Below are 25,399 nucleotides of genomic sequence, written 5' to 3' on the forward strand. Positions count from 1 at the left end.
GAAGTCAATAAAATGAGCTTTAGCTCTATATGATGAAAGTCTTTTTCATACACACATTAATCAACTATATAAACTGTCAAACAAAATACTATTAAAGTTTAACTTTGATATCTTATCATATTTTCCATAGTTGCTTAATGATACATGTTATCGGTGATAATTTTGGAAATGTATACATACATTGTAGTACAATAGTTATTGATACATGATGTACAAGTTCAAATTTAACAATATGTATGGAGAAGAACTTGCTTATTTTTTAAAAGACCGAGAAGAACTTATGATTAAACGGAAGTCACTTCTATCCTTACATGATTTTTAGAATATTATGCGATGATAGTATATGAGTTTTATATATTATTATTTTATTATCTATTATTTATATTTAATTATTATTAACTCTTCAAAAAATAATATATAATATAAATAAATAATATAATAAATGTATATAACTGAATTAAATTTCGTCTAGGGTCTTGCATTGCTTGTTTTCCAGGAGCATTAGTGATGTTTTATTAAAGTCCTAGATAATCAAAATATCAAAAATTCAATTCTTAGTAACGACACTTATTAGAATAGACAATTATGTATTTTAAAAGAGATTATTTCATTATTTATAAAATAAGTGAATAATCTTTATAGTACAAAAAAACCAACCTTATCTTGAAATAAATAAAACTTTGCAAATAAAGTGACACTTGTATGTATGCCCATAATAAGTCACATCTTCATAGTAAAGCCCTCCTATAAGGCACACATGTAAGCCATGCGCAATGGTCAGCAATTTCAATTATTTGTTAATCACTTTATCTAACTCCCAAGATTCTCCTTTAAATGCTTACCAAATCCAGGGTCCCACACGCCACGTGTTATCATCATCACAAATAACATAACCGTAAAAGAGAAGGTTCCATATCACATAGCTCCACGTAGACCCAAAATCTATATACCGATTTTACCCTCTCCCTCGTAAAACAGAAATATTTTCCTCATCGTTTCAATATTCAAAAACCTGTGCTCTTTTTTCTCGTGCGGATTCAATTTTGCATTTACTCTGTTTCGAATTTGGATTCATTGTTGTTGTCCAAACAAAGCGCTTCGAATTCGAGAGTTTAATCGAAAGAAAGAGAAAGAATAACAGAGCAGTTTTGAGGATGCAACGTTTTGTTGATAACGTCCTCGCTGTTACTAAAGAGTAAGCACATTTTGTCATTTTAATTAATTATGTATAGTTATTTGAAATTAAATTATATATGCAGGTGATCCAGTAAAAAAAATTCTATTAAATTATGTAGGAAATGATTTTTCCTCATAGCTATGCTTGTGGGAATATTTGGTACCCTAGAAATTATACGTAGTTAATGATTGAATCGTAGCCTGGTGAACTTGTTCTCCATTTTAGAGTACATGTTTCGGTGCAACGGTAGAGGTTCAAGTCTCAGAAGTAAGACTGCATACATTTACTCTTTAGACCCTATGAGTCTCGTGTACTGCGTTGCACTTTATTATAAAATGGTTGAATGGTAGGAGTCTGGGAGCTTATTTGTTGTCTTTGAGAATGGATTAGTATGTGCATGTGATGTGACCATTGCTAATTAAAACAAATTCTGATTAAATTTGTGATGTTGTCTTGTTGAAAAGGTTGGTTCTTCTTGCAGCCTTCAGTTGCTGATCAATTAATATTGGCTCGGATTTATTTATATGTTTTATGTTTTATAATAATTGTTTTAGGATTTAGAGTTGCTGTTCAAGCAAAAAGAATAAAGAATTTGGAGTCGTGGCTTTGTCTATTTCATATGTAGATAGATAAGGAGAGGATGACAATTTGAATTTGACATTGTCAGGTCAGTGAAGACGCTTAATTACGAGTCCTTGAACAATTTTGTGAGGTTAATCAATGGAGTATGTGCTCTTTTGTTGAGCTTACTACCTGGAAAAGCTACTATACTTGAAGGTATTCAGGGTTGGGAGCTCAGGCCAACTTTTCGTGGACCGCGATTTCCACGTTGGATGGAAAAGTATGTTTATGTTTCCATTATCACTTTGGTTAATAGATGCCTGCATGAATATTTTTTCTCATCTTTTGTCATAAAACATCATGTTTAGTGTTCTTTAGTTGATTATCATGTCTACCTTTTTATTTATAAGTACTTGGCTTTCTAATTCTTTTTCAATTTTGTTTATACTTTGCATTCTATAATATTTGGGATAGATTCTTTTCTTAATAACTTAATAATGTTGCCTTCTTCACCCGTTTAAGCTGTTCCTGACATTGTTCTCATTGCTATGTCTTCCTTTTTATAGTGGCGTATCCTCTTTTAATCAGTTCATTCATGAACTTTCTGTGGATTCGGATACTTCAAGCCTGGAATACTCATCTGGAGAAGAAGATATTGAATCTCCTCAATCTCAAAGTTCTAGAGCTTCTAGAGCTAGTTTTTCCAATTATGATAGGCATCATATGGATTGGATCCACTATATCTTACTCTGGATTTTGGTTCCTATAAAGTTTTTATTCGGTATTCCACCTTTTCTTTTCCATTTAGCTTCTTCTTGGCTCTCGAAAACACTGTCTGTCTCTGTAAATCAGCACCCTTCACAAGTACATTCACATACGACGATGCAAACCCTCAAAGACCATATTATGCACTGTACCACTGATAGAAGACATGGGGTCATAGAGGTTGTGCATCAATTTTTTTCATATTACTTTGTCTGATGTTTTATTGATTATTTATATTGTTTTAGACAATTTTCATGTGATTGTAATTTTTGTGTTTCTCATTAATTTTATTTGATCAATTAGGACCTTCATCTAGAGTTAGAGATATTTATAGAACGCGCGTTTGATGTTGTTCACAAGGCAATACATCTTCTACTTTCCCCATCGGAAGCTTTTGAGACACTAAAAAGGGTGTTTTCATCTCATGAAAGGGGCGGAAAAGATGAGCATGGTGAAATTGAGGACACCTCCATTTCTACAGCTACACTTGGAAAGAATGACCCAACAACTACAACGCGGACTATAAGTTTTCGGCAGCCTCTGAACACGGGTGCCCGGACATGTCAGGATGTCATAACAGATATGGGGTAAAGGCTATTGTGTAACTGCCTTTACTTTTGAGCTTTTTGTTTGTAATCTTGCTTGTCCACTTTACGATTCATCCTATTACTTGTGACAGGTATCCGTACGAAGCTATTCATGTGATCACTGCTGATGGATATATTCTTCTTTTAGAAAGAATACCTAGGTAAATTATACATTTTTAGGGAAATTATGTGGATCTCTATAAACTTATTTATCTATTCTCTTTGACTTTTGAACTTACTGTGATATTCCAAAAGTTAAATTAACTGAATTGAATCTGGTTATCCACGGTAAATCACTACAGAAATTAAGACTTGATACCAATTGACATCTCTTGATCCTTCAACTATTTATTTGTTGTCAGGAATGAATTACATTTGATATTTGGAATATAATTATGTATTTTAGGATGTGTCTTTTCCTGGTTGTCACATTCCTTTCTAAACTGAAGTTGTGGCTCACTCATGACATAAATGTAGCAGTTATAGGACTGGAATTTATAATATCATGTAATGAGGTGGTTGCCTCTGAGATGTCTGTAACACAATATTACCATTTTGAATATTGTTATTATCACAAATGGATAACAATGAAGGAAAAATGATAATCAGATTGTGTATTCAATTTTTCTTTACCGAAAAAAAAAACTTTTTGTGTTGTGCAGTGTCTAATGCTAGTAATTTTGACTTCACAGGCGAGATGCACGAAAAGCTGTTTATCTTCAGCATGGGGTTTTGGACTCTTCAATGGGGTGAGCACTGAGTAGTAATGTTTTTAATGTTGTCTCTTACTTATATGTTAAGTATGTTTTTTTCTTGAAAAACGCATTTTTTGTTTTTGCTTGAGCGTGGTTTCCACATTAGATAAATATATTTTGTGAAGTAGGTTAGGTAACAAATTGCATCATTTTATCCTGGAGTTGTACATCATATAGGGGCACGGGGCCCCCCTTTTAAGCCTTAAAACTATCCCGGCTTTACTCAGTGCAGGGCAATGTTTAACCAAGTTGTGATCTTGTCAAAGAATAGAAGCTTCACTGTTTTTATTTTCTCATGCTTTCTCTATTGCGTTTTGTCCTTCATTTGCCTTGGCTGGTTATGAAACTTTTCAGTTATTGAAATGATGTTCACTGTTCTGTCTTAGATGCCAGAATTTTCCTTTACTGGCCATGAGGTCATAGTTAGGACCTCAGTTTCAATATATTTTGATGTATACTATTTAACCCCATAAAGTGGTCAAGGTAAGAGTGAGTCTAACAAGTTGATCACTTTTTGGTTCAGTTGGGTATCTAATGGTGTTGTTGGCTCTCCAGCTTTTGCAGCGTATGATCAAGGTTTGTTATATTTGCCAAGATAATATTTTTACTTCAAGAGCATATAAGTTTTTGGAATTATTACATGAAGTTTTTTTATTTTGTAGGATATGATGTTTTTCTGGGAAACTTTCGTGGTTTGGTTTCTAGAGAACATGTTAACAAGAACATTTCTTCACGTCAGTAAGTTCTCAGAGTAATCCATTATTACATTTGCGATTTGATGTCTGACCTTTATAATTTATGTCATATTATTTTATACTCTAGCATAAATGATAATATTGTGGACTTATGTAATGCAGATACTGGCAGTACTCAATGAATGAGCACGGGACTAAGGACATTCCTGCTATTATAGAAAAAATCCATGAAGTAAAAACTGTTGAATTGAGGCTTAGTAAACCTGATATTAAGGAGGAAGTTAATGATGAACAGCTTTACAAGCTTTGTGCAATTTGCCATAGTTTGGGAGGTGCTGCTATGTTGATGTATGTTATCATGCGTCAGATAGAAGCGATGCCCCATAGACTTTCAAGATTGATTTTATTGTCACCTGCCGGCTTTCATCATGACTCAAACCTTATAATCTCATTGGTGGAGCGTGTATTACTATCTCTTGCTCCAGTTTTGTCTCGTATTTTCCCAGCTTTCTACATACCAACAAGATTTTTCCGTATGCTTGTTTTCAAGCTAGTTAGGGACCTGCAGAACCTACCTGCACTTGGAGGATTGGTTCAAACTTCAATGGGTTATGTCGTTGGTGGTGATAGTTCAGATTGGGTTGGGGTCTTAGGATTACCACACTACAACACGAATGACATGCCAGCAGTATCTTTTTATGTTGCTCTACATTTTGCACAGATTAAGAGGTCTAGAAGATTTAAAATGTTTGATTATGGGAATGTACGTGCTAATATGGAGGTGTATGGTTCACCTGAACCTTTAGACTTAGGTGAACACTATGAACTCATCAACATTCCTGTTGATTTGGTTGGTGGACAGAAAGACACAGTGATAAGACCATCAATGGTAAAGAGACACTATAGATTGATGAAGGATGCTGGTGTTGATGTATCATATAATGAATTTGAATATGCTCATTTGGACTTCACCTTCTCCCATCATGAAGAACTTTTATCATATGTTATGTCACGTTTGATGCTTGTAGAGCCCAATCCAAAGAATCAAGTGAACCAAAGGGGTTTAAGGTTGAGGAAGAAAGGGCATGTTTCAGCTAAATGAGTAGAGTATGACAGAATATTTTAGTTGTCTTGTAAGTCAATGTACAGTGTGAATAGATGGAGTGGACATATATGTTTGTTTGATTATAGAGCTGCACTGTACAAATGTAATCTTCATTACATGTAAATATTTAGCAAAAGAAAATGTATTCTGTCATCTTAATTTTCATGTATTTTAGATTGTCTGAACTATTCTTTACCAAAAAGATGCCAGGGAATTTTAAAATAGGATGAAATTGAAATCCCAATGCAAACACAATCTTACAGTTGAGTGCAATTAAAACCCCTATCCAAACACAATATCAAAGTTTTAGATTTTGCCAGAATTGAAAGCAGATATGTAACTGAGTGCAGATTTGAATTTAGCACAGATTCCAGTCCTCCCTGCACTTAATGCTGCTCATTCAGCTTCATTTTTAAACGAATGTTGATTGCTACATCCAGCCAGGGACGGACCTACATGGATGCAAAGGGGCAAATGTTTGACCTCGAGTGAGGATCACCGCAGTAGTAAGGTTCCTTGGCTTGTAACTTGGAGGTAATGAGTTCAAATCTTGGAAATAATATTATCAATTTCGAATATAAGGCAACATATGTTTATTCTCCTCATGCTCTACTAGGAAGCTTCATGCAATGTGTTTCCTTTTTTATAATAGTGGTGTCTTTTCTATGTATTTCTACATTTGTATATTGTTTTTATTTCTACCACGTAAACATTTGTATGTATTCTTGTCTCTAAAATTTCTGCATTTTTTTTGTTAGAAATAAAGGTGAAAGGGAATAAGGTAAACAAAACAGAGGCAAATAGAGAATGTATTCTAAGATATTGTGTGTTAAGTATAAGATATAAGTCTTATTTATATGATAATATATAGTAAGACAAAGATGAAGCCTAACTAAACACGATAAAAGACTAAATGAAATAATACTCAATTTTCTTTAACATGGTGCTTTCCACATTCATATGGCGCTGTGTTTAGTCTTCAATTTGAACTCACTAGAAGCAAAGGCAATATTATTCACTTTTTCCTTCTCCAACAAATCATTTTTTTTAATGTAAATCTTATAATTGGCCAAAGATTTATTATATTCACTTTTCCTTCTTCAATTTGTTACCTCGTGTCTTGTGATGTGGGGATTTAAGTTTAAATATTAGAATAAGTCTATTCCCCTATGGAATAAGGTTGTTATACTCACCAAATAAAGATTTTATCAGAAATGAATCTCTTGCAAATATCAGTATCTTGAATAGAATTTATCTTTCTCATCTCAGGATTGTAATGTTAGGTAAGTAGCGTTTTTTCATCATAATATAAGAAAACTAATCATTGCTCGAAATATATGATAACTGCAAATTAAAGTTAACATAATGCAATAAAATTATCTCATTCAATTTTTAACATTGTTCCCATAATAATATCAAATTTATTGAATTAAAAAACCAGAAATGCAAACTAACACATTTTTTATATATAAATAAGTAGGTAGATGGAAATATGTATATAACATTTCTTTTTATCTATTTAGAATTCCATTAATTTTCATTTTTGTGGGGAATCTTCATATTCATAAATGATTTTATATTCCAACTTAAGTAATGAATTAAGAACAATTTAAGAGGTAAAGTTTTTTTAATAATAATTTAAAGTTTAAGCATGTTTGATCAAGTGGTTCACCAAGCCCGGGCATGCCTCACAATTATGAGTGCTTAATTATAGAATATTTACAAATTATCTATCAATTATCACATTAACAATAAAATGATATTCGGAGAAACAATCACGAATCACGAAATGAATTAATTTTTAACTGTAAAGTAGAAATATCCTTAGTAGTATCAAAAAATATAAACACCAAGTGAATTTATTAATTTTTTACCACCTAGATCGACTTTTGTTAATAGAAGTAAAGGTCATTGTTTTTTTATTCATTGGAAATCTTGATAACTTGAGCCCAATCCAACCAACAAGTGGTAATTCTATACTTTTTCCCATTCTTGATAAATACATGTATTTATTTACGCTTTTGTACAATTTATTCAGCATACACAATTTTTTGAACTCATATACACCACGCAATTTTAGCCTTATTAACTAGATAAATACATATATCTACCTAGACAAAAAATTACATATATCTTCACAAATTTATATGCACGAACATGGACACAATTTCTTATGTTATAAAATTATAGCAAAATATCATGTCACTAATTATTCAATTAAATGATTATAGATTTATAGTAAATAAACTAATATGCAAACTCCCAAAAAAAACTTAATATGTAAACAATTTTAAAAATGCTTTAATATATTACTATATTATATCATTATTACAAGGCTAAAACCTTTAATTAAATACTAACTAAAAATATAAATTTGAACGGTGTATTTATATAAATAATGTGAATGAATATAGACATAATTCTTATGTTAAAAAGTATGAAAAAAGACATTATTAATTTTTATGCACAAAGGATAATCATAATTAGGAATTTTTGTGTGAAAGTTTTTAAATACTTTGACATATTACTATAATTTTATTTTACTATTTAACATACAATATAATTCCTTTTTTGAACTAGAGTTATTTTCTATCATCTCTAATGTGTCACATGCCCTTTTTAATTAATAAATAATTTTTGAAAGTGTTAATTAAATATATTTCATAACTAATTTTTAATACGAGGATTTTAAATTATTGGACCAACTTTTTGATAGTAACTTTTGGAATTTGATAGAGATAAAATATATCAATAATAAGAAATGAAAATTAACCTACTTGAGTTATAATTGATAAGCATTTGAATTAAAAACAAAAAACAACAAAGCACCACCAAACCAAATGAACAACCCAAACTAGATGTAAATCTACCTAATCATATGAGACACTCCTGTCGTAAGAGGATATGTTTTCTCAAAACATATACAAAATTTTATATTGCACTAATAAAAATATTATGTTAATTAAAAAAATTAATATTCATTATATTTTTTGTTTTTATTTTATTATTATTGATACGAGATAGAATTTGAGATATGATTTGAACAACTTATCATTATTTTGGTTTCACATTGTCACTTACATAGACACCTCAATACTATAATTCAAACAACTAAAATCTGAAAATACCACACAACACACACATACTCCAAAAAGACAACACATTGCAAGTCCTTATACAACAATACTTAGCTTCTTTAAACAAATGTTTTCACTAACAAATTCTCACAGCACCTACTAGCAAAAGCAAAATCAATCTGCATGATATTCCCTGAAAACTTGAATGCTTGTTATCTTAATCGCATTGCTTTGACCCCTCTAGAGGAAGATCCATAGGTGAATTGCAGAGCTGGAAAATCATGCTTCTGTAATATATCAATTAGAAAATGGGCAAGTTTTAGAAAGGTATACTTAATGTATAGCTCAATTGTAAAAAAATAACAAAGAAGAGAACAAAGAAATTAATGTGAAACAATATGGTATCTCACTTACCCCTTGTAATACTGTCCCAATGAAGCGATTTCTCTCATTGGTTGAAGATAATAATAGTGTCTGGGAAGGTAGATCTAATTTTGCACACTGAATAAAAATCTAACATTAGTTCAAAAAATAAAAGACCATCAATATGTTACTAATTACTGTTTTAGTTTTACTAATTAGTATATGCAGATCCCAAGCACAAGCCAAAAAAGGGAAAGAGAAACTAGTAACATTTATGTGAATGAGATTGTGCTTATACCAATTTATCCATTCCTTAGTGGATATCATTTTTAGGGGCAATAATCTTTTAATTTTTTGCCTCAAACAAATGAAAACATGCTATGTGAATTAAAAAAAAATTAAAATTCATTATTTTTTCTTAACTGTCATTAGCTTTTAATGATTTAGCACATATTTGGGACAATATATATCTAAGTATATATACTTAATGGGAAATTCAAATTGGCATATATTCAAGTACTAGCTAGCTTGTGAAACTTGGGTGCATATCTAAATGTGTGTATATGCATGTATTACTTACCGAATCCCTACTCCGAAGGCAGCCATGTAAATCATCATTGCTCCCTAGTATTTCAAAGATCACATAATCTATAGGTCCACGATATGTGCTGCATGTAAATGTTAAATATAAGCGTCATAATAATTGACCAAAATCATTGTAAAAGAGAGTGAGTAGTACTCTATTTAAATGCTGCTTGTTATGCTGCATACACAACTTTGTTAATATGACTACACAAAATTAATATACATACAAGTCATTACAATTTTACATATAAAATGTATATAAAAACTAAAATCACTTAAATAGAGTCAAGAGCAATAGCAAAAGTTGGTGCATTTTGACATAGAAGTGATAGATACAAATTTTAGAAATTGTCTATCCTCTTAGCAAGTAAAGTTGTATATATACTTTCCCCAAAACCTCTTTATGAAAAAGTCTAGTGCATTGAACTCTCTTTCTTAGAGTCAAATAGTAAGAATTATTTCAGGTACTCTGATGTTGGATATGTAGCACTTATTCATAATAATAAGGAAAACTAATCAATGTTAGAATATATATATATATATAGTCAATGTAAACCCAAGCAACGAAGTAGTGATAATAGAATTACCTCATTGAATTGCTGATGATGTTTTGTCGTATTGTACGGTTTATCTGTAACAGTTGTGGCCACCCAACAGTAAGGCTACATAAATAAGATAGTAGTGAGTTTACTTTTCCACACATGTTACTCACATCTATTTTATAGTCAATGTTATAAAAAAATGGTATTATGAAAACGATGTGCGAGTTTAATTATTTTCCCATGTCAATCTTTGTTGAAAACTGGAATCTAGAGGTCAACATTTGTTTGGAAATGAGAAGTATTGCATCAAATAAAATGAAACAAGATCCAAAAACTTAAAGTTTTGAGTTAATATGTAATATTGAGTTCACTTCTATTTTCTCCCGCTTAACATATTAAGACTGCACTCACTATTATCATTCAACTTTTACTGGGTCCACTCAATGACCTTTGAGGCTTGAAGAACTTAAAGTACAAGCTAGAGATTAAAGACAAGTCACAACTACCCAATTGGATTTAAGGGATGGTATTGGGACAACGTTGTCCACTCCTAAATTCCTAATAAGCTCGCTTCTAACATTTAATCATGTGATTACAATTATCATTTAAGATCTTAAAACTTTTAGATTAGATGTTTATTCCAAGAAATGTAAAACCAAGTAGATCTGATTTTCTTAGCAAAGATCCACTTACCTGTCGCGTGTTGTTACTTTCTTGTAGGCCTGTTTCATTAGACAAATAGAGAAAAGAATTCAGTCATTTTGCAACTATTCCAGTAATTTCCACAGTCCAAATGATATAACAGATTTAGGTATAAAAATAGAAGTTTCTTCCATACATTGATTCTAATTTACTTACCCTTGCTTCCATAAAAGAAATGGCACGGTTCTGAAGTATTTCCGATATGCTTCCCTGGTTAAATAGCAATTATTTCTCATGCAAAGGAAAGTAACGTAAAATATAATGTGTCATTGGAGTTTAGGGTTTGTGATTCATAAATGATTCAAAATTTCTACCTATTTTTCAATCTAGTAAGAGATTGTCTAGCAAAAATATTTATGATACATTGTACCTAATTTATTTCCAACCATTTATAGCGCATGTGACATGGATTCTTTTTCAGCTATTACAATCATCATAGCATTGTTTGACAATAGAACATGGTTAACTTTTTTTTGTATAACCTAAACATGGTTAACTAACCTCCCAAGTTTGCACATAATCTAGTTGCAGTTCCATAGGTACTGAAGGAATCACTGATGGTGGATCAAATCTTTGAGGCATTCCTCTGGTTGTGGGTGAAACCGAACCAAATGCACTCATTCGGTCCCTTTTATGGCTAAACAAGTTTTGTCCCAAAAGTCCTGAAACTCTTGTTGAGGCATTTCCAATAAAGGGACACATTTGGTTCCAAGATGATGAAGATGGTTGAACATAATCAGAAGCTATGGGACCAAATTGTACTGTAGAAGTTGAATTCACAGCATGATCCGGAGCTAATGCGAATACACCTCTAGTTGGAATTACTTTAGGACACTGTAAATTAATTGATTCTGTGGTACCACTTGAAAAAGCAATGGATTGTGAAGAGTTTGAAGGAGAACCTGAACTTGTCCACGAATTTATAAGAGGATTTTTCACATTCATATAGGGATTGCCCACACCAAATTCTTGAAGCACTGATGACCAAAATGTGGTACTTGCTGATAATTTAGGTTCTGCATATAATGAATTGTTTAATAATAGTTCATTAGACTCTGATGATTGTTGAATGCCATGAGATTTTCCAGCAGCAGAGACTTTGTTAATTTCTGATGTTTCATTGTTCATAGGGGAAAAAATATGAACTTCATCTTTCATGGAAGCTATAACATCATTCACATAATTCCCTTCTAATATTTCCCTTCTAGTCTCTGGTATAACACTATCCCTTGCATCATCACCTTGGAGCTCCGTTATTAGCTCATTGATTTCATCCATGTTTGTTGGAGAAAGGGCTCTTTGTTCCATCAGGACCACATCTTCTGAAGAAAAAAATTCTAATCAACAATTAAAGATAAAAAGACAAAACATAATTGGTTCTGTCCAACAAAAAGGAGCTAGAACTTCCAAGCAACTTATTTATACTAATTACATTTTGATAGCCATAGATATATGATAGTTAATTATACTATATATCAACAAAGATTATGAGTACTAATTCAGCTACCAAATTAATAATAATTAAGGTAAAGTCATCAACATTCCTTATCCATGGGTTATATTCCATGCAGACATTCAGAAAGGACAGGTTCAAATAATTTAGTACTTATGAATGTTATGAAATACAAAAAAATATAAAAGGCATACCTATGGCGTTATACATTGCCAAACCAACTTCAGAGAGTGCCTGATTCAATTCCTGTGGACAAAATATATATTACATGACAAATAATTAACTTGAAATCCTTAGTAAGCTAGGGCAAATTAATTTACGGAGTGTAGAAAGTGTGAAGAATGAAAATTGTGAGAAAGACGGTATGGAGAGAAAGAAACAGATGAAAAAAAGAGTACATTTTTATGTTGTTTGATAAAAATGTGTTTTATTCTTTCTCACCTATGTTTGGTGGGAGAGAAATGAAGTTATTTTGTAATGACAAAAATATCTTTGAAATAAAGAAAGCATAAAAATATTGCCCTTCCCTTTTCACTTCAATTTCTCTTTATTCTTTTAGAGAGGAAAAAAAATGAATACATCTTTTATCTCAAAGTTTGTATCACTATATATCTCATGTATTTTTTATTAATCAGAAAATATAAAGTTAATATATATTAAATATATAGTATATTGAGTGATACGACACAATGGTCCAAACAAAAAATGATGAATTGAGTTCCTCCACTTTTTATTTCTCCCTATCAATTCTTTTCTCTATCAAACAAGAGGAGGGACTTTCTCTTCTTTTTCTTCTATATTTCTCTCTTTTCTTCTTCTCTCTTTCCTTTTTCACTTCAAATAAAGAGAGGGTAAAGAGAGGGTATATGTTTGCATCATCCTAGAACACAATCAAACTAAAGTGGGAGTAAGACTGTATATCTTATTGAAAAACTGTTTGGTATGTTAAAGTTTGAAAATTTATTCTTAGGAATTGCCATATATCTTATTAACAGGAGGCTAATGCTAAATATCAAATTTTACTTTAATAATTTTAATAGTATAAAGAATTTTTGTTTAAAAAATACCTCCATTTTAAACAAGGGATTTAAGCTAAAGAATTTAAGGGATGTTAAAGTTAGAGGATTTTTATTCAGAAAGTAAGAGAAAAATGACACATCATTTAAGGGATTTAAGCTAAAGAAATTTTATACGTTTAACAAATACATGTAAACTCACTTGACATAAACTAACAGCAAAATCTTCGTTATGTTTATAACCATAAACAATTTTTAAGCTTTGACGCAATTTATGTATCTTTATATATTCAGATTTATTTTTCTCATCATTTTCATATAAGAACTGTTATTACAAGATATGTTTCATTAAAAATTTACTAGTCAATGATTAATAATTAGCTATCAAACTAGTATGATTATATAACCCACACAAAAAAACCATGTCATGAGAATATAGAGCATATGTAACAGAAGATATAGAACAAAATATGCTGAAGAAATATCAAACCTGACACTGCGTTTGGTTACAATTGTTGCCCAAGAAGCTGAAAGTCTATCTGTGAGAGTGAAAAGAGATATGCTTTAGTTATGTTCAAAATTAAAGGATGCAAAACATGAAATGAATTAATAGAGAGGGAGGAAGAGAAAGAAGTAATTTAATCCTATATATACCAATGAATAAATTTAGAGTAAAATGACAAATTGATTGTTCACAATGTCACAAATTTGATTATTAAAATATATAGTGTTACAAGATAAATTAAATCCATAAATATTTAAAGTACCACTTAATTTCACATTTTACCCAATAAATTTACCCAGAAATACAGGTACAGATGTTTTAGAACTGTAAATGAATGGGTGCAACTTTGTTAATAGGAATTAGGAAAAAAACAATATATTTTTCCAAAATCATATGTGGAGAATTCATTTTTGTAATATATTAAATAAATATTGTTCAAGATAGCAAACATGTAAGTGTAATATAGACTAATTGACTGCATTGATAATTTTACGTTATTTTTTTGTTTCAACCATAATTGGATGCAATCATATTCAAGGAAAGTATCATTATCATCAAAGTAAAACTTTTTTACGGAAGGACGTTAGTTCAAGTAGTACATGTTTGATTCTACTTAAACAATGTTTCGGATTGGAGTCTTGTGGATGGAAAAAATGTCCGTTAAGAGAGTTAGCATCACATTCCTGTGGATGTTCCCGACTCAGACAAGATTGCCTTCCGTGCGAGATACATATGAGAAACAAAAAAAAAAGTAAAACTTTCTCTACTAAATATTTAACACAGTTATAGTTATTTGTAAAAATTCAAATTCTAACACTTGTAGTTAAATTAGAATAATCCACGCTAGTTGATCTACGTCATAATGTTTTACATTTTCTTTACTAGTTGTTAGATACATACATTTATATAAATTGTATGTATAATATATTTATTACACAAATTTGAGTTATCGCTTTTTTTTTATTTACCAGCCTTCACCTATTATAAAGACACGTGCGTAAACAAACAAATATAAATATATATATAAGACACGTGCGTAAACAAACAAATATAAATATATATATATACACATATATATATATATATATATATATATATATATATATATTCATGAACATGGACATAATATCATGGTAAACAAACTTTTTTGGGTACATATTATGGTAAACACGCTTTATTGGTGCATATTATGGTAAACAAACTAATACAGGGAAAGCATTAAAAAACACTTCGATATATTATATATTGTGTTATGTTTTATATTAAATATTTAATGTTATCATACAAAAATATTTAATAGATTACTAATTGAAACATAAAACTAAAAGTTGGTCTAACTAATAAAAAAATTGACTCATAACGCAAACGGTCATGAGTCGAATTATGTTACATGGAGGACTTCTTTGTAAAATAATTTGTAAGCACAACTCCAAATTTTTATAAAGCCTTGAAGTTTATATTGGCTTTGGCTAACCCCAAAAATTTAACTCACATAAAATTTGATTAAATAAATAAAAAGTAAAGTGTTTAATTAACTATTGCAAATTCAACTATGTTAATCAACAAAGTGTTAGACTAATAGTTTAAGGCCATACTAGATTCTTAAGATAACCAAAATGTCAAAGATTCGATTCATGATAACGACTTGTTGAGAGGGACATTCATGCACCAAAAAAATTTAGTTATTTACCTAAAAGGTGAGTAAATATATTTAGTAGTACCAAAAATATGTTAAAAATATAACAAAAAAACATTTCATTAAATCTTTAAAATAAAAAAATTGTAGTAAATACTATATTTAATGTATAAATTCTTTAGAAGGATTTTTTTTAAAACTTAAATGCCTTTTCATAATTAATCTATCATTTTAATTTATTTATTTAATGTTTTAGACTTAATTTTATAAATTAAATGCTAACTTAAAATATCATCAAATCTATGTAGTAAATATTAAATTAGTCTCCACTCTTGAAAGTATTGGCATAATGGATTTTAGGAAGAGATAAACATTTGGAGCAAACAAAACAGTTCAATTTAGTTCTTGTTGCCTTGTAGTCAAAAATGGAATTGAAATAATTCAACCGTATTTGGATTCGTTCTATTTGGTTCAGTTCATCAGTTTATTGTTTCCGTTATTTTTGCCTGCAATAATTATATTATTCGGAAACATTTTATCAAACAAATGGAGATCCTCACTTAACTAGTTGTCAAATTGAAATTGTTGAATCGATAATAATTTTAAATGTTAAATAAATACTACCAAAGTGATGCATCAAAGAGTATGTAAGAAACTCTTCATATAAACCAAAATTACATGAGAAATGTCATTAATATATTGATTTAGAGCTTGCACAACATCACAAAACAATAAAAAAAGAAAAAGATTAACAAAAAAAACAAGTCTTCTAATTTCTAAAGATTTAGGTGATCCATTGCTCTCTTCTATTAAGTTATAAAGTTGCATTTTTTATTCACAACTATGAAATAACAACATGACAATGAAGGTCCTAAAACCCAAAACCTTGAAGATGAGAAGGATATATAAGAGCGAAATAGTTAGATCGTGAAGTTATGTACTTGAAATTACTTATACCTATTTGAGAAAAATAGTGAAATGTCAAGTCAATTTGACTATTTTATATTTTTTAAGTTAAGAAATTAAATGTCTTACATTTCTTTTAAAAATGTTAAATTTCACTACTATTTCATTTAGTTTAAGCATAATTAAGTAGTTAATGTGAATAAAATATCTCCAAATATAATGAGATAATTTATCTTTTTCAGTTACTAAAATCATGACATATATCATATTTTATCATTTTCTATAAAAATATTTCTAAAACTAAACAAAACAGTATACATATCATACTTTTACTGGTTGTAGGAGATAAATTATCTCTTGGTAGATTTTTATTCTCATAATTAATAATTGAGGATCCAACTAAATTATCTCATATTTGTAAAAACAAAAAAAAGTGAACCAAATCATGAATCTGATTTAAGCATTAATTGACACAAAAATGAATTACAACTTCTACATAAAGTTAGTCATTGTCATATATCTCATTATTAATATGTCACCTGTCATTTTTTAAATAGATTTCTCAATATGGTAATTGTTTTCCATTTAACTCCTTTATTTTCAAAACAAATATATTTCATCGCAATGAATTCATCTATTAAGTGAGTCATTATGAGTAATTGAGTATGCATGTGGGTCTTTCACTTTCATATCACATTATTAGTATGTCACATTTCCTTCTCAGAATAGATTTCCAAATATGGTAACCGTTTTTTCCAATTAGTTCTTTTCTTTTGAAAATAAATATTTTTCCTTTTAATGGTTTCATCTATTAATTCTTACAAATACTAAATCTGCTTAATTTCTTCTCTAACTATTTTCCTTTTCAAGACAAAATTTTCTAATTACTAATACTAACTCCAAATTTTGTTCTGATTTGTGTAATATTATTTTCTAAATTTGTAATTACTACTTGTTCACTACTAATTTATTATATATTTAATTATAGTATATTTTATTTAGAGTGGTTAAAAATCTAAGGTTACTCCCCAATGACTCATGTAATTTCTCAGTTATATTTTGTTTTAATATTTTAAAAATATATTTTTTAAATTATTCGGTAAATCATTTTTTTAAATATTCTATTGCAATTTATATTTTTAAAATTATAATTGAATTAATTAGTTATACATCTTTTTAGATATTATTTGTTACATATTTTGCGTAAATTTAAAAATGTCCTGTGTGTAATGTACCTGGTACGTTTTGTTTTTATATATACGTAGTAAACCATGTGATTTAAACCATGTACATATGAAGAATTTCTTAAGTTACATGAAGTCAATCAATCAGTTATGTATGGATGACGAAAAAACCTTATCTATGTGGAAAAATCTGTAAGAGGTATTCATACTAATAACTTATGGTAGGAATGCGTTCTATAATGACGACTCCTGAGTATCTGTATATTTATAAATTAATTTTTATATATTATAAATTTTATTATTATTTTAAGATTATATAATTTATTATTATTTCATAATAAATTACACTTATTTAATTATAATTATAAATTTATCATAAATACTTTATTATTTATGTAATAATTATTTTTATATATTAATTATTATAAAGAATATAAATATGTAATTAAAATTAAAAATTTGTTTAATATTGTGAAATAATCGCTATCCGCGTGAGTACTCAAATATTGCAAGTTTAAAATCAGGAAATCACTATTCATTTTCGCTCAACCCTATTACCATCCTTACAGTAATGAATTCAGGGTTTAAGTGATTAGGATATTAGAATTCCCTTATCATAAAAACAAGTTTTTACCATATTTTATTTCTTTAAATTTTTATAGCATCTCCTCTTGTACTTAAACAAGAAGTATAAAAAAAGTTAAACAAGTGTTTGTAGTATCATTTTTTGTACTATTTATATGATATATTTGTTAATACTTCCAAATTTCTTAGTACAATTTCAATTACAAAAATGAAATGCATCATTTATTTATGTTATTCCTACATAAAAAAAATAGTCACATAGATTATGTTTCAGGGTAATATGTACTTAGTATCAATATAAAAATTTACACAGTCAATATCATTCACCATTCATTTACATTATTTTTTAAGAGTAAATAATAATTAAATATGAATGGTATATGATATAATATCTATGTAAATATCTTACAATGTCAATACATACATTTTTTTTCTTATTATGTTTTCATTAAATTAATCTTTTTGGATGATTTTTACATTAGAAATTAGCTACCTTAATTTTGTTTAACATCGGTTCAATTTCTGCTCCTAGATCAATGGCCAATGAGGCCCCATGGTTGTGTCGCCATCAACACAAACAACTACTGATTAGGAACTTCCATTGATCTTTAAATCTGTGATTCAAACTGGAAATTAACTAAACCAACAAAACATTAATTTAGTAATATAAAACATATTAAATATTCAAAAAAACCAGAAAATTAGGAGTTCGATACATGTGAACAATATTTATTCTTTATTCGTAGGATGAGGTGATACTATTGGTTACACAAAAAACCTGAAGTTAAGAACAGAGACAGAAAAGCAAGGAAACAAATGAGCATTGAAATATATTTTGATATTTTGGATTAATATTATATTGAGTTAGTAATTAGATAAACTCATTTACCTTGTATAAGAAGTAATCATTCTAAATTTAATTTCTATGATTAAAACATGTGTAAAATAAATTAGTTAGTTAGAAATTAAAAATAGTTATGTCTCTTATATTCTCTATATAATAAATTGGAAATCCAACTCATTAAATTCATTCAATGAAATACAAATTCCTTTCCTATTATTTGATTTCTAACAGTGAGAAGAAAAATAGATATAATTTGGAGTTCATATGTAACTATATGGCTAGTTTTGGACATAGTAGCCTCTCTCGGACTTATTTTCAATTTTCATTGGTTTCAGTTTCTAACAAACTCATGATTTCCATTTGCTGACAAACTACATCATGCTTTGTGGCATCCTTGTTCTAATGTAACCATTGGTGATAACTTTGAATAATTCAAAAACAAATAGTTTGGATAAAACAAAGAAGCACAAACACAACACAGGACATGAATAGAACACCACATAAAATACAACAAAAAATATATAAAATGTTATTATAGATATGGTTAAGAATGTCTAAAATTATCTAATATGAAAACAACATGAAGGTGATGGGACAACTATTATTATGTGTATGTGGTTCATAGGAAGACTTAACTGTTATTCAGAGAAATTTGTTTTCTTCATCTGTGAACTTATTAAACATTTATTACGAGGTACTTCGTGATTTCAAACTTGGCTGTCATTGTCTATGGATTTTTGGTCCTCTTGCTTCCTGAATAAAACTTGCACTGGAGAGTAGTTATTGCCATGGATCTGGTAAATGTTCTAGAACCTCTTCATTCTATTGGCTTTAAGTGTCACTACAGTATAACACCGTTTAAGCAATAGCAGCTTATAAGGAGCTTATATATAACTTGTTCATTCCATTATCAACAAATCCAATATTTAAGAGTCAGAATCTTGCTTCAAAGGCATGAGTTGGCTTAAAAATGAAAAAGGGATCGTGGACGCATGGACAAGTTTGGTGCAGCATTTTTGAAAAGAAAATTGAAATGGTTCAAATGAGTAGTGTTGTCTGTGCCATCATGATGATCAAATGGTTCCTAAGCAACTCTTGTTGGATTTAATAGAACAGGCAATGATGGTGGAATTCCTATGAATCAGTACTAAACAAATAAAATGATATATAATCTTTATAAAATATTTTATTCAAAACTCTGAAAAGCTCTGGTTTGGGACAAATATCTTCATGCAACTACACATAAAACCTTGGAATTCTTTGATTTCCCCAAGCCACAAGATGAAAATAAAATATAAACTAAGGAAACAATAGCCTTCATCCCTACCATGTAACATCATCCTTTGGTTTCCAAGATCATGACTATATGTTATCATCAAGGAAACAAAGGTCAAGTAACACCATGGACCCAGATGGCCAGACTCAACAATAACACTATCTGTTTATTTGATGCAATGTCTACAATTCTGGAATGCATTTGGTGAAAACAAAAGAATGCAGTTTCATTCTAAAGTTACACAGCCAACTCTCCAACCTCTGGCCTTAATGGTTTAAAGAGAGCTTCCACTTCACTTGGATCAACTTCCTCCAATTTTGATGGTTTCCACTTGGGGTTCTGCGGGGGAATAGTTGTTGAATATATCAGTTAAGCGCGAAACAACATACCAAATGGGGAGGGTAAGTAAGTTCACGGGTCAAAGTGGAAATATCAAAGGATTCATAGCGCTTGGAGTCAAACACACAGAAAGAACTTGCACAAATAAACTTAATCATAAAACCGGAGATAAACACATTATAACTGCAGATTCATATGAAGAGAAAATCGGATATACTTATTTTCAAATTTCAACTGAAGATTCTTGCGGAAAAGCATATTTTGCAAGATTTCATTTCTCCAATATCTCAAATTAACCAACAAGTTAAAAATATAAAACCCTACAGTAACACCTATACTTATTTTCTGTGGATATATTATCAATTGCATGAATAATTTAGTAGCTTAGTGAACAACCTCAAATATGTCTACCAGATTGATAATATAAAAATTATAGAAAAAGAGAGAACCTGATCCTTGTCTACTAATACTGCACGGACACCTTCCACAAAGTCAGGTCGTAGTGAAGATCTTAGGGCAATGCGATACTCAGTTTTCATTACGCCAGTAAGCTGAATGAATACAGTTCATATTAAAGTTTGAAAAGATGGACAATGACTATAAACAAATAAACAAATGCTTACCGTGGATAACTCATTGTCATTTTTCTCTACTGCAGATGCAACATCAGAAAAGTACTTCTTGGTCAAGAAAAGGGAAAAGGGAGCACCTTTTCCAAGGCCTTGGAGAGCTTCATTAGCCCACTCCACAACTAGAAATAGAAAAGCAGATTAATATTACAACGTCTGGACAAATGATAACCGAAAATTTTAAATATTAGTGCTTAATGTACACATCAATAAGTGAATCTAGAGATGGTATAATGTTGACAAACAATAGGTCAATAAGCACACCTTTCGGGTCAGTGCTTGACTGGTGCTGTTTTAGCTCTTCAATTGTCTGAATAATTGATTTATTTGCTCCAAACGAAGAAATTATCTGAGGTAAAAGCAACTTCAACTGTGGTTCAGACTCGGGGTTGGACTCATGTCTTGCTAAAAGTACTTTGATGTCCTGATGTGGATCCTGGGAACTGCATGACCAACGAGCTTTGTGAACGATAATCATATACAAAGATTATGTATGCACTCATCACAATTATATATTTCATAACATAGCCACATATAATAAATTATTGATTTATTTCAACAAAAATACAAAACCAGATGAAATTTGTGGTACATGCAACGACTTATGTCCAAATAGACATATAGATGCGTTATTATTATTTTCATGAGTCCAATCCAATCTACACTGAACAAGTTAAACAGGCGACAATCTTCAAGTAGAATTTCAAAAGCCATTCAAAAGTTCATGATGACATACAAGTTAGTCTCTAAAAGGGCCTCCTTGAATGAAGCTAACTTTCCAGATGGCACATAATGTGTTCCTAGGCCAACATATATTGCATCTGAAGGAGTATTGATCCTCTTGCCAGTCAATCCAAGATAAGCACCTGCAAATCTGGAATTAGTAAAATGTTCCAAATAACGTGTGATTTAGATATTACATAGAAATCAACTGGAAGAACCTTCCAAGGATATAAGCAAACTGATAATTTTGTTAACTGAAACCCGAAACCACGTCTACATGCTTCAATAGTATAGAACACAAGTAGTCTTAGAGAAAATTACATAGAGGACAATTGCTACTTCAACAACTCATCTGGTCCTTATTAGCTTGTCAAATAAAACCAATAAAGAACTAGGAATCTTCAGTATAAGAAAAACATACCAACAGATCCTTCTCCTGGACTTTGAGCTGCTATATAAGAAAAACCTACATCAGGGAACAAGCCAATTCCATTTTCTGGCATTGCAAGAACAGTTCTCTGAAAATGTTTTAGAAAAAGAGGAGTCATCAAAAGATCTTAAATGGCAATTCATGAGTTAATGATATATCTATAGTTATTGGTCAGATGAAGCCTCTATTATACCTCTGTTATGATACGATAACGACCATGACCAGATAAACCAATTCCAAAACCCATCGTTATTCCATCCATTAAGCTTATATATGGCTTCTTATACTCGGAAATTTTGCATACCAAAGAATACTCAGCTGTGAAGACCTGAAATGTGCAGCATAATAGGTACATTACTTTTACATAGTAAATTTTAAAATAAAATAGACAACAAAACAAAATGCAGCCTAATGCATGATGCTCCCATGTAGTGGGGTCGGGGGAGGGTAAATTAACAATGGGTCATGTAAAAGTGCAAGATGCAACAGAACACATAGTGCTGACAGCAATATGTAAGAAACAAAATGCAATCCAACAGGTAAAAAAGGGAGAAAAATCGGACAAATATGATATGTGATTATGGTGGACATGTGCAGTAAAACACCCAAAGGAAGTTCAATGACAAGGGAAAAGGTTGTGCCATGAGGTAACCCAGTAACATGACAGAAGTTGTGCATTAGTAGGACCTCCACTGGAAGCACTTTGTGACTAGAGATAAAACAATACCTACACAGTGATTAGACCTGGGGATACCTCGTGATTTTACCAAAATAAATTTGCAGGGATGGCTTCTTCAATCAGAGAGTAGAGTTGCATGCTTTATTTCGTTTTATTTTGGATTTGTGAATGAAAAATCTTCAACAACTGTAGGTTATCAATTATTTCATATTGTTCTATTTTTTAAAGCCTTAAGTGTTGAGATTAGAGCCAAATTTGTCATGAATAATGTGGTCTACTAAATTAGCGGTCCTGACAATACAAGCATACTGGAAGTTAAGCCATTATTGGTCTATAAGCACACAAAAACAAAACGAAAGGTATTTGTTTTGTATTGGGATGGCTTTAATAAAGTGAAAGGGTATGAATCTGGAAGCACATAATTACAAGGACACAACTAGACCTCAATCATATCTGACAGATGGTTTTTGGTTGTTATCTGCTTCACATCACCACCTGCAGATAAACTAAGATCTCGGTTACCAGGTAAACAGTCCTTGAGAATTAAGAAAAATCTTTATTTGATGGAACAAAAAACAATACAACAGTAGTATGGCATCAGAAGATGATGATGTTCACAAAGATGTAACCAATATATCTAACAAAGCACATCACAACTGTAATGTAGTCATGGGATAAGCATGTCTTAATACACTTGAGGGTAAAGCATATAATATAATGAGACCTTCGGCACTAAAGAAGTGCTTTTGTCCTTTTGTATTTCAGCAACAACCCCTTTAATATCCATACCTGCATTGACCATCAATGGTGACTCTCAAAAACCTTACCTAGCACTGAACCAAATAACCTCAATTCTAAAACAGAATATCTGCAAAACAAGCTAACTTTACAATATAAAATGGTCCTAGAAAGTTACAAATCATGCTTCAATAAAAATTATCAAGAAAAGGGGGGAGGAGTTATGTAATTTTCAATGACTCAATCGTACCAGCACAGAAGGCACGGGGTGAACTGCTATCAACCAGAACACATTTGACCGCCGGGTCTGATTCCCATTCATGGAGATAACTTTTATACTTTAAATCCATATCTGCAACTCAAAGATTTTGCAGTCAAAATAAAAATGGTAAAAGAAAAAAACTACCCAGAGAAAAATACAAGAACCAAGACTTAACCGCTAAGTGGGTTGGATACATAGATCAAACAATGCAAAACATTTAAAGCTAAATCCTTTTTAATGGCTTCACACCTATAGTTTTCGTGGTCTCCTTCTATCTCTAACTATCAGGCTAATCTCTATCTAACCTGTTCTCCTTCTAAGGTGTGTACAAGTCTTCTCTACACATACCCAGAGAAATTCTTTCTTTTTCTTTCCTTTTCTGGTCCTATTAGCTTCACCTCAACCACCGTAACCAAATTTCAGTTAGCTGTCACAGCTTCAAATTAATTATACTTTATATCTTCTCTTTTTACAGTAAGAACTTTATGTTGTGTAATTATTTGGTGTGAGTTTAGTTCGAATCGCTTCATTAGTTTAGTATTACTGATATTAATTAATAACGCATGTAGCTGTAGTATCAGTTTCAATTGAATATTGAGAATCTCAATTTCACCCAAAATTCAGAATCATGTTATACCAAGATCAACAGACCTAGTTCTTTTTCCTCATTCTACGTTCAACAATCAACATAAATAATCGTAATTCACTTCAAATTCAAAAAGAAAAAGGGAAATAAAGAAATTAAAGAAACCTAGGTTCATGGCGTTGAGAGCTTTGGAGCGATCAAGAGTGATGACAGCGACGCCGTTTGGGTGAACGGTACCCTTGACGAATTGTTCGGATTCGGCCATTGCAGCAAATGGTCGAAAAGAGAAGAAAGAGGGTTTCGATTTAGAGAGAGAAGAAAATGAAAATGTGAGTGAACAATTCCGAAAGCGTTGAGCTCCACCAAATACAAGTACACTTAACATGCTTTTTCAGGTGACAACGAAAGTGTATTTGCTTTGTGCTTGTGACATTAAACAACATTTAATAATGTCATGTTTTTTTAATATTGTTGTGACTCTTTAGCCCCTCTATTTTACCCTCTCTATTATTGTTTCTCCATAAAGTTAAATTAGCCTGTAAAATTCCACATTGTGCCATTACCCCCATCGTATAATTGAAAACTTCTTAGTTAAACAGGTTTTATTGCATAAGTTATTTTGTTAGCGAAAAAAAATGTTATTTTGTTTATCCATGATGTTCTTTGCTCTGGTAAAGGAGTGATATGGTAAGGT

At 30.5% G+C, this 25,399-nt stretch overlaps 3 protein-coding genes across 7 annotated transcripts; 1 reads left to right on the plus strand and 2 right to left on the minus strand.

The window, feature by feature from the left end:
• LOC109349776 (lipase 3-like) lies at positions 1,007-5,804 on the plus strand. Of its 2 annotated transcripts, XM_019590740.1 has the most exons (10): positions 1,007-1,195; positions 1,845-2,018; positions 2,305-2,683; positions 2,807-3,090; positions 3,183-3,251; positions 3,783-3,839; positions 4,369-4,421; positions 4,508-4,583; positions 4,703-5,650; positions 5,692-5,804. In XM_019590740.1, the coding sequence occupies exons 1-9, from the start codon at positions 1,155-1,157 to the stop codon at positions 5,640-5,642; spliced, it is 2,073 nt and encodes a 690-aa protein (XP_019446285.1). In that variant the 5' UTR covers positions 1,007-1,154; the 3' UTR covers positions 5,643-5,650; positions 5,692-5,804. The 2 variants fall into 2 exon arrangements, with proteins under 2 accessions (XP_019446285.1, XP_019446284.1); XM_019590739.1 differs by having other exon boundaries at positions 4,703-5,804.
• Positions 8,935-13,440, minus strand: LOC109350439. Its single transcript, XM_019591676.1, has 9 exons — positions 13,435-13,440; positions 12,562-12,613; positions 11,416-12,236; positions 11,071-11,124; positions 10,906-10,934; positions 10,258-10,332; positions 9,666-9,753; positions 9,137-9,223; positions 8,935-9,009 (listed from the first exon to the last, which is right to left on the minus strand). Exons 1-9 carry the CDS (start codon positions 13,438-13,440, stop codon positions 8,935-8,937), a joined length of 1,287 nt encoding a protein of 428 aa, XP_019447221.1.
• Positions 20,212-25,135, minus strand: LOC109349780 (3-hydroxyisobutyryl-CoA hydrolase-like protein 3, mitochondrial). 4 transcript variants are annotated; one of them, XM_019590753.1, is made up of 10 exons: positions 24,871-25,135; positions 24,108-24,209; positions 23,562-23,614; positions 22,634-22,768; positions 22,432-22,528; positions 22,024-22,153; positions 21,552-21,730; positions 21,282-21,409; positions 21,108-21,209; positions 20,212-20,658 (listed from the first exon to the last, which is right to left on the minus strand). In XM_019590753.1, the coding sequence occupies exons 1-10, from the start codon at positions 25,088-25,090 to the stop codon at positions 20,557-20,559; spliced, it is 1,248 nt and encodes a 415-aa protein (XP_019446298.1). In that variant the 5' UTR covers positions 25,091-25,135; the 3' UTR covers positions 20,212-20,556. The 4 variants fall into 4 exon arrangements, with proteins under 4 accessions (XP_019446298.1, XP_019446297.1, XP_019446299.1 ...); XM_019590752.1 differs by lacking the exon at positions 23,562-23,614 and adding an exon at positions 23,844-23,908; XM_019590754.1 differs by lacking the exon at positions 23,562-23,614 and having other exon boundaries at positions 20,217-20,658; positions 24,871-24,984.

This window comes from Lupinus angustifolius, chromosome LG06, assembly GCF_001865875.1.
Source record: "Lupinus angustifolius cultivar Tanjil chromosome LG06, LupAngTanjil_v1.0, whole genome shotgun sequence".
Lineage (NCBI taxonomy): Eukaryota > Viridiplantae > Streptophyta > Magnoliopsida > Fabales > Fabaceae > Lupinus > Lupinus angustifolius.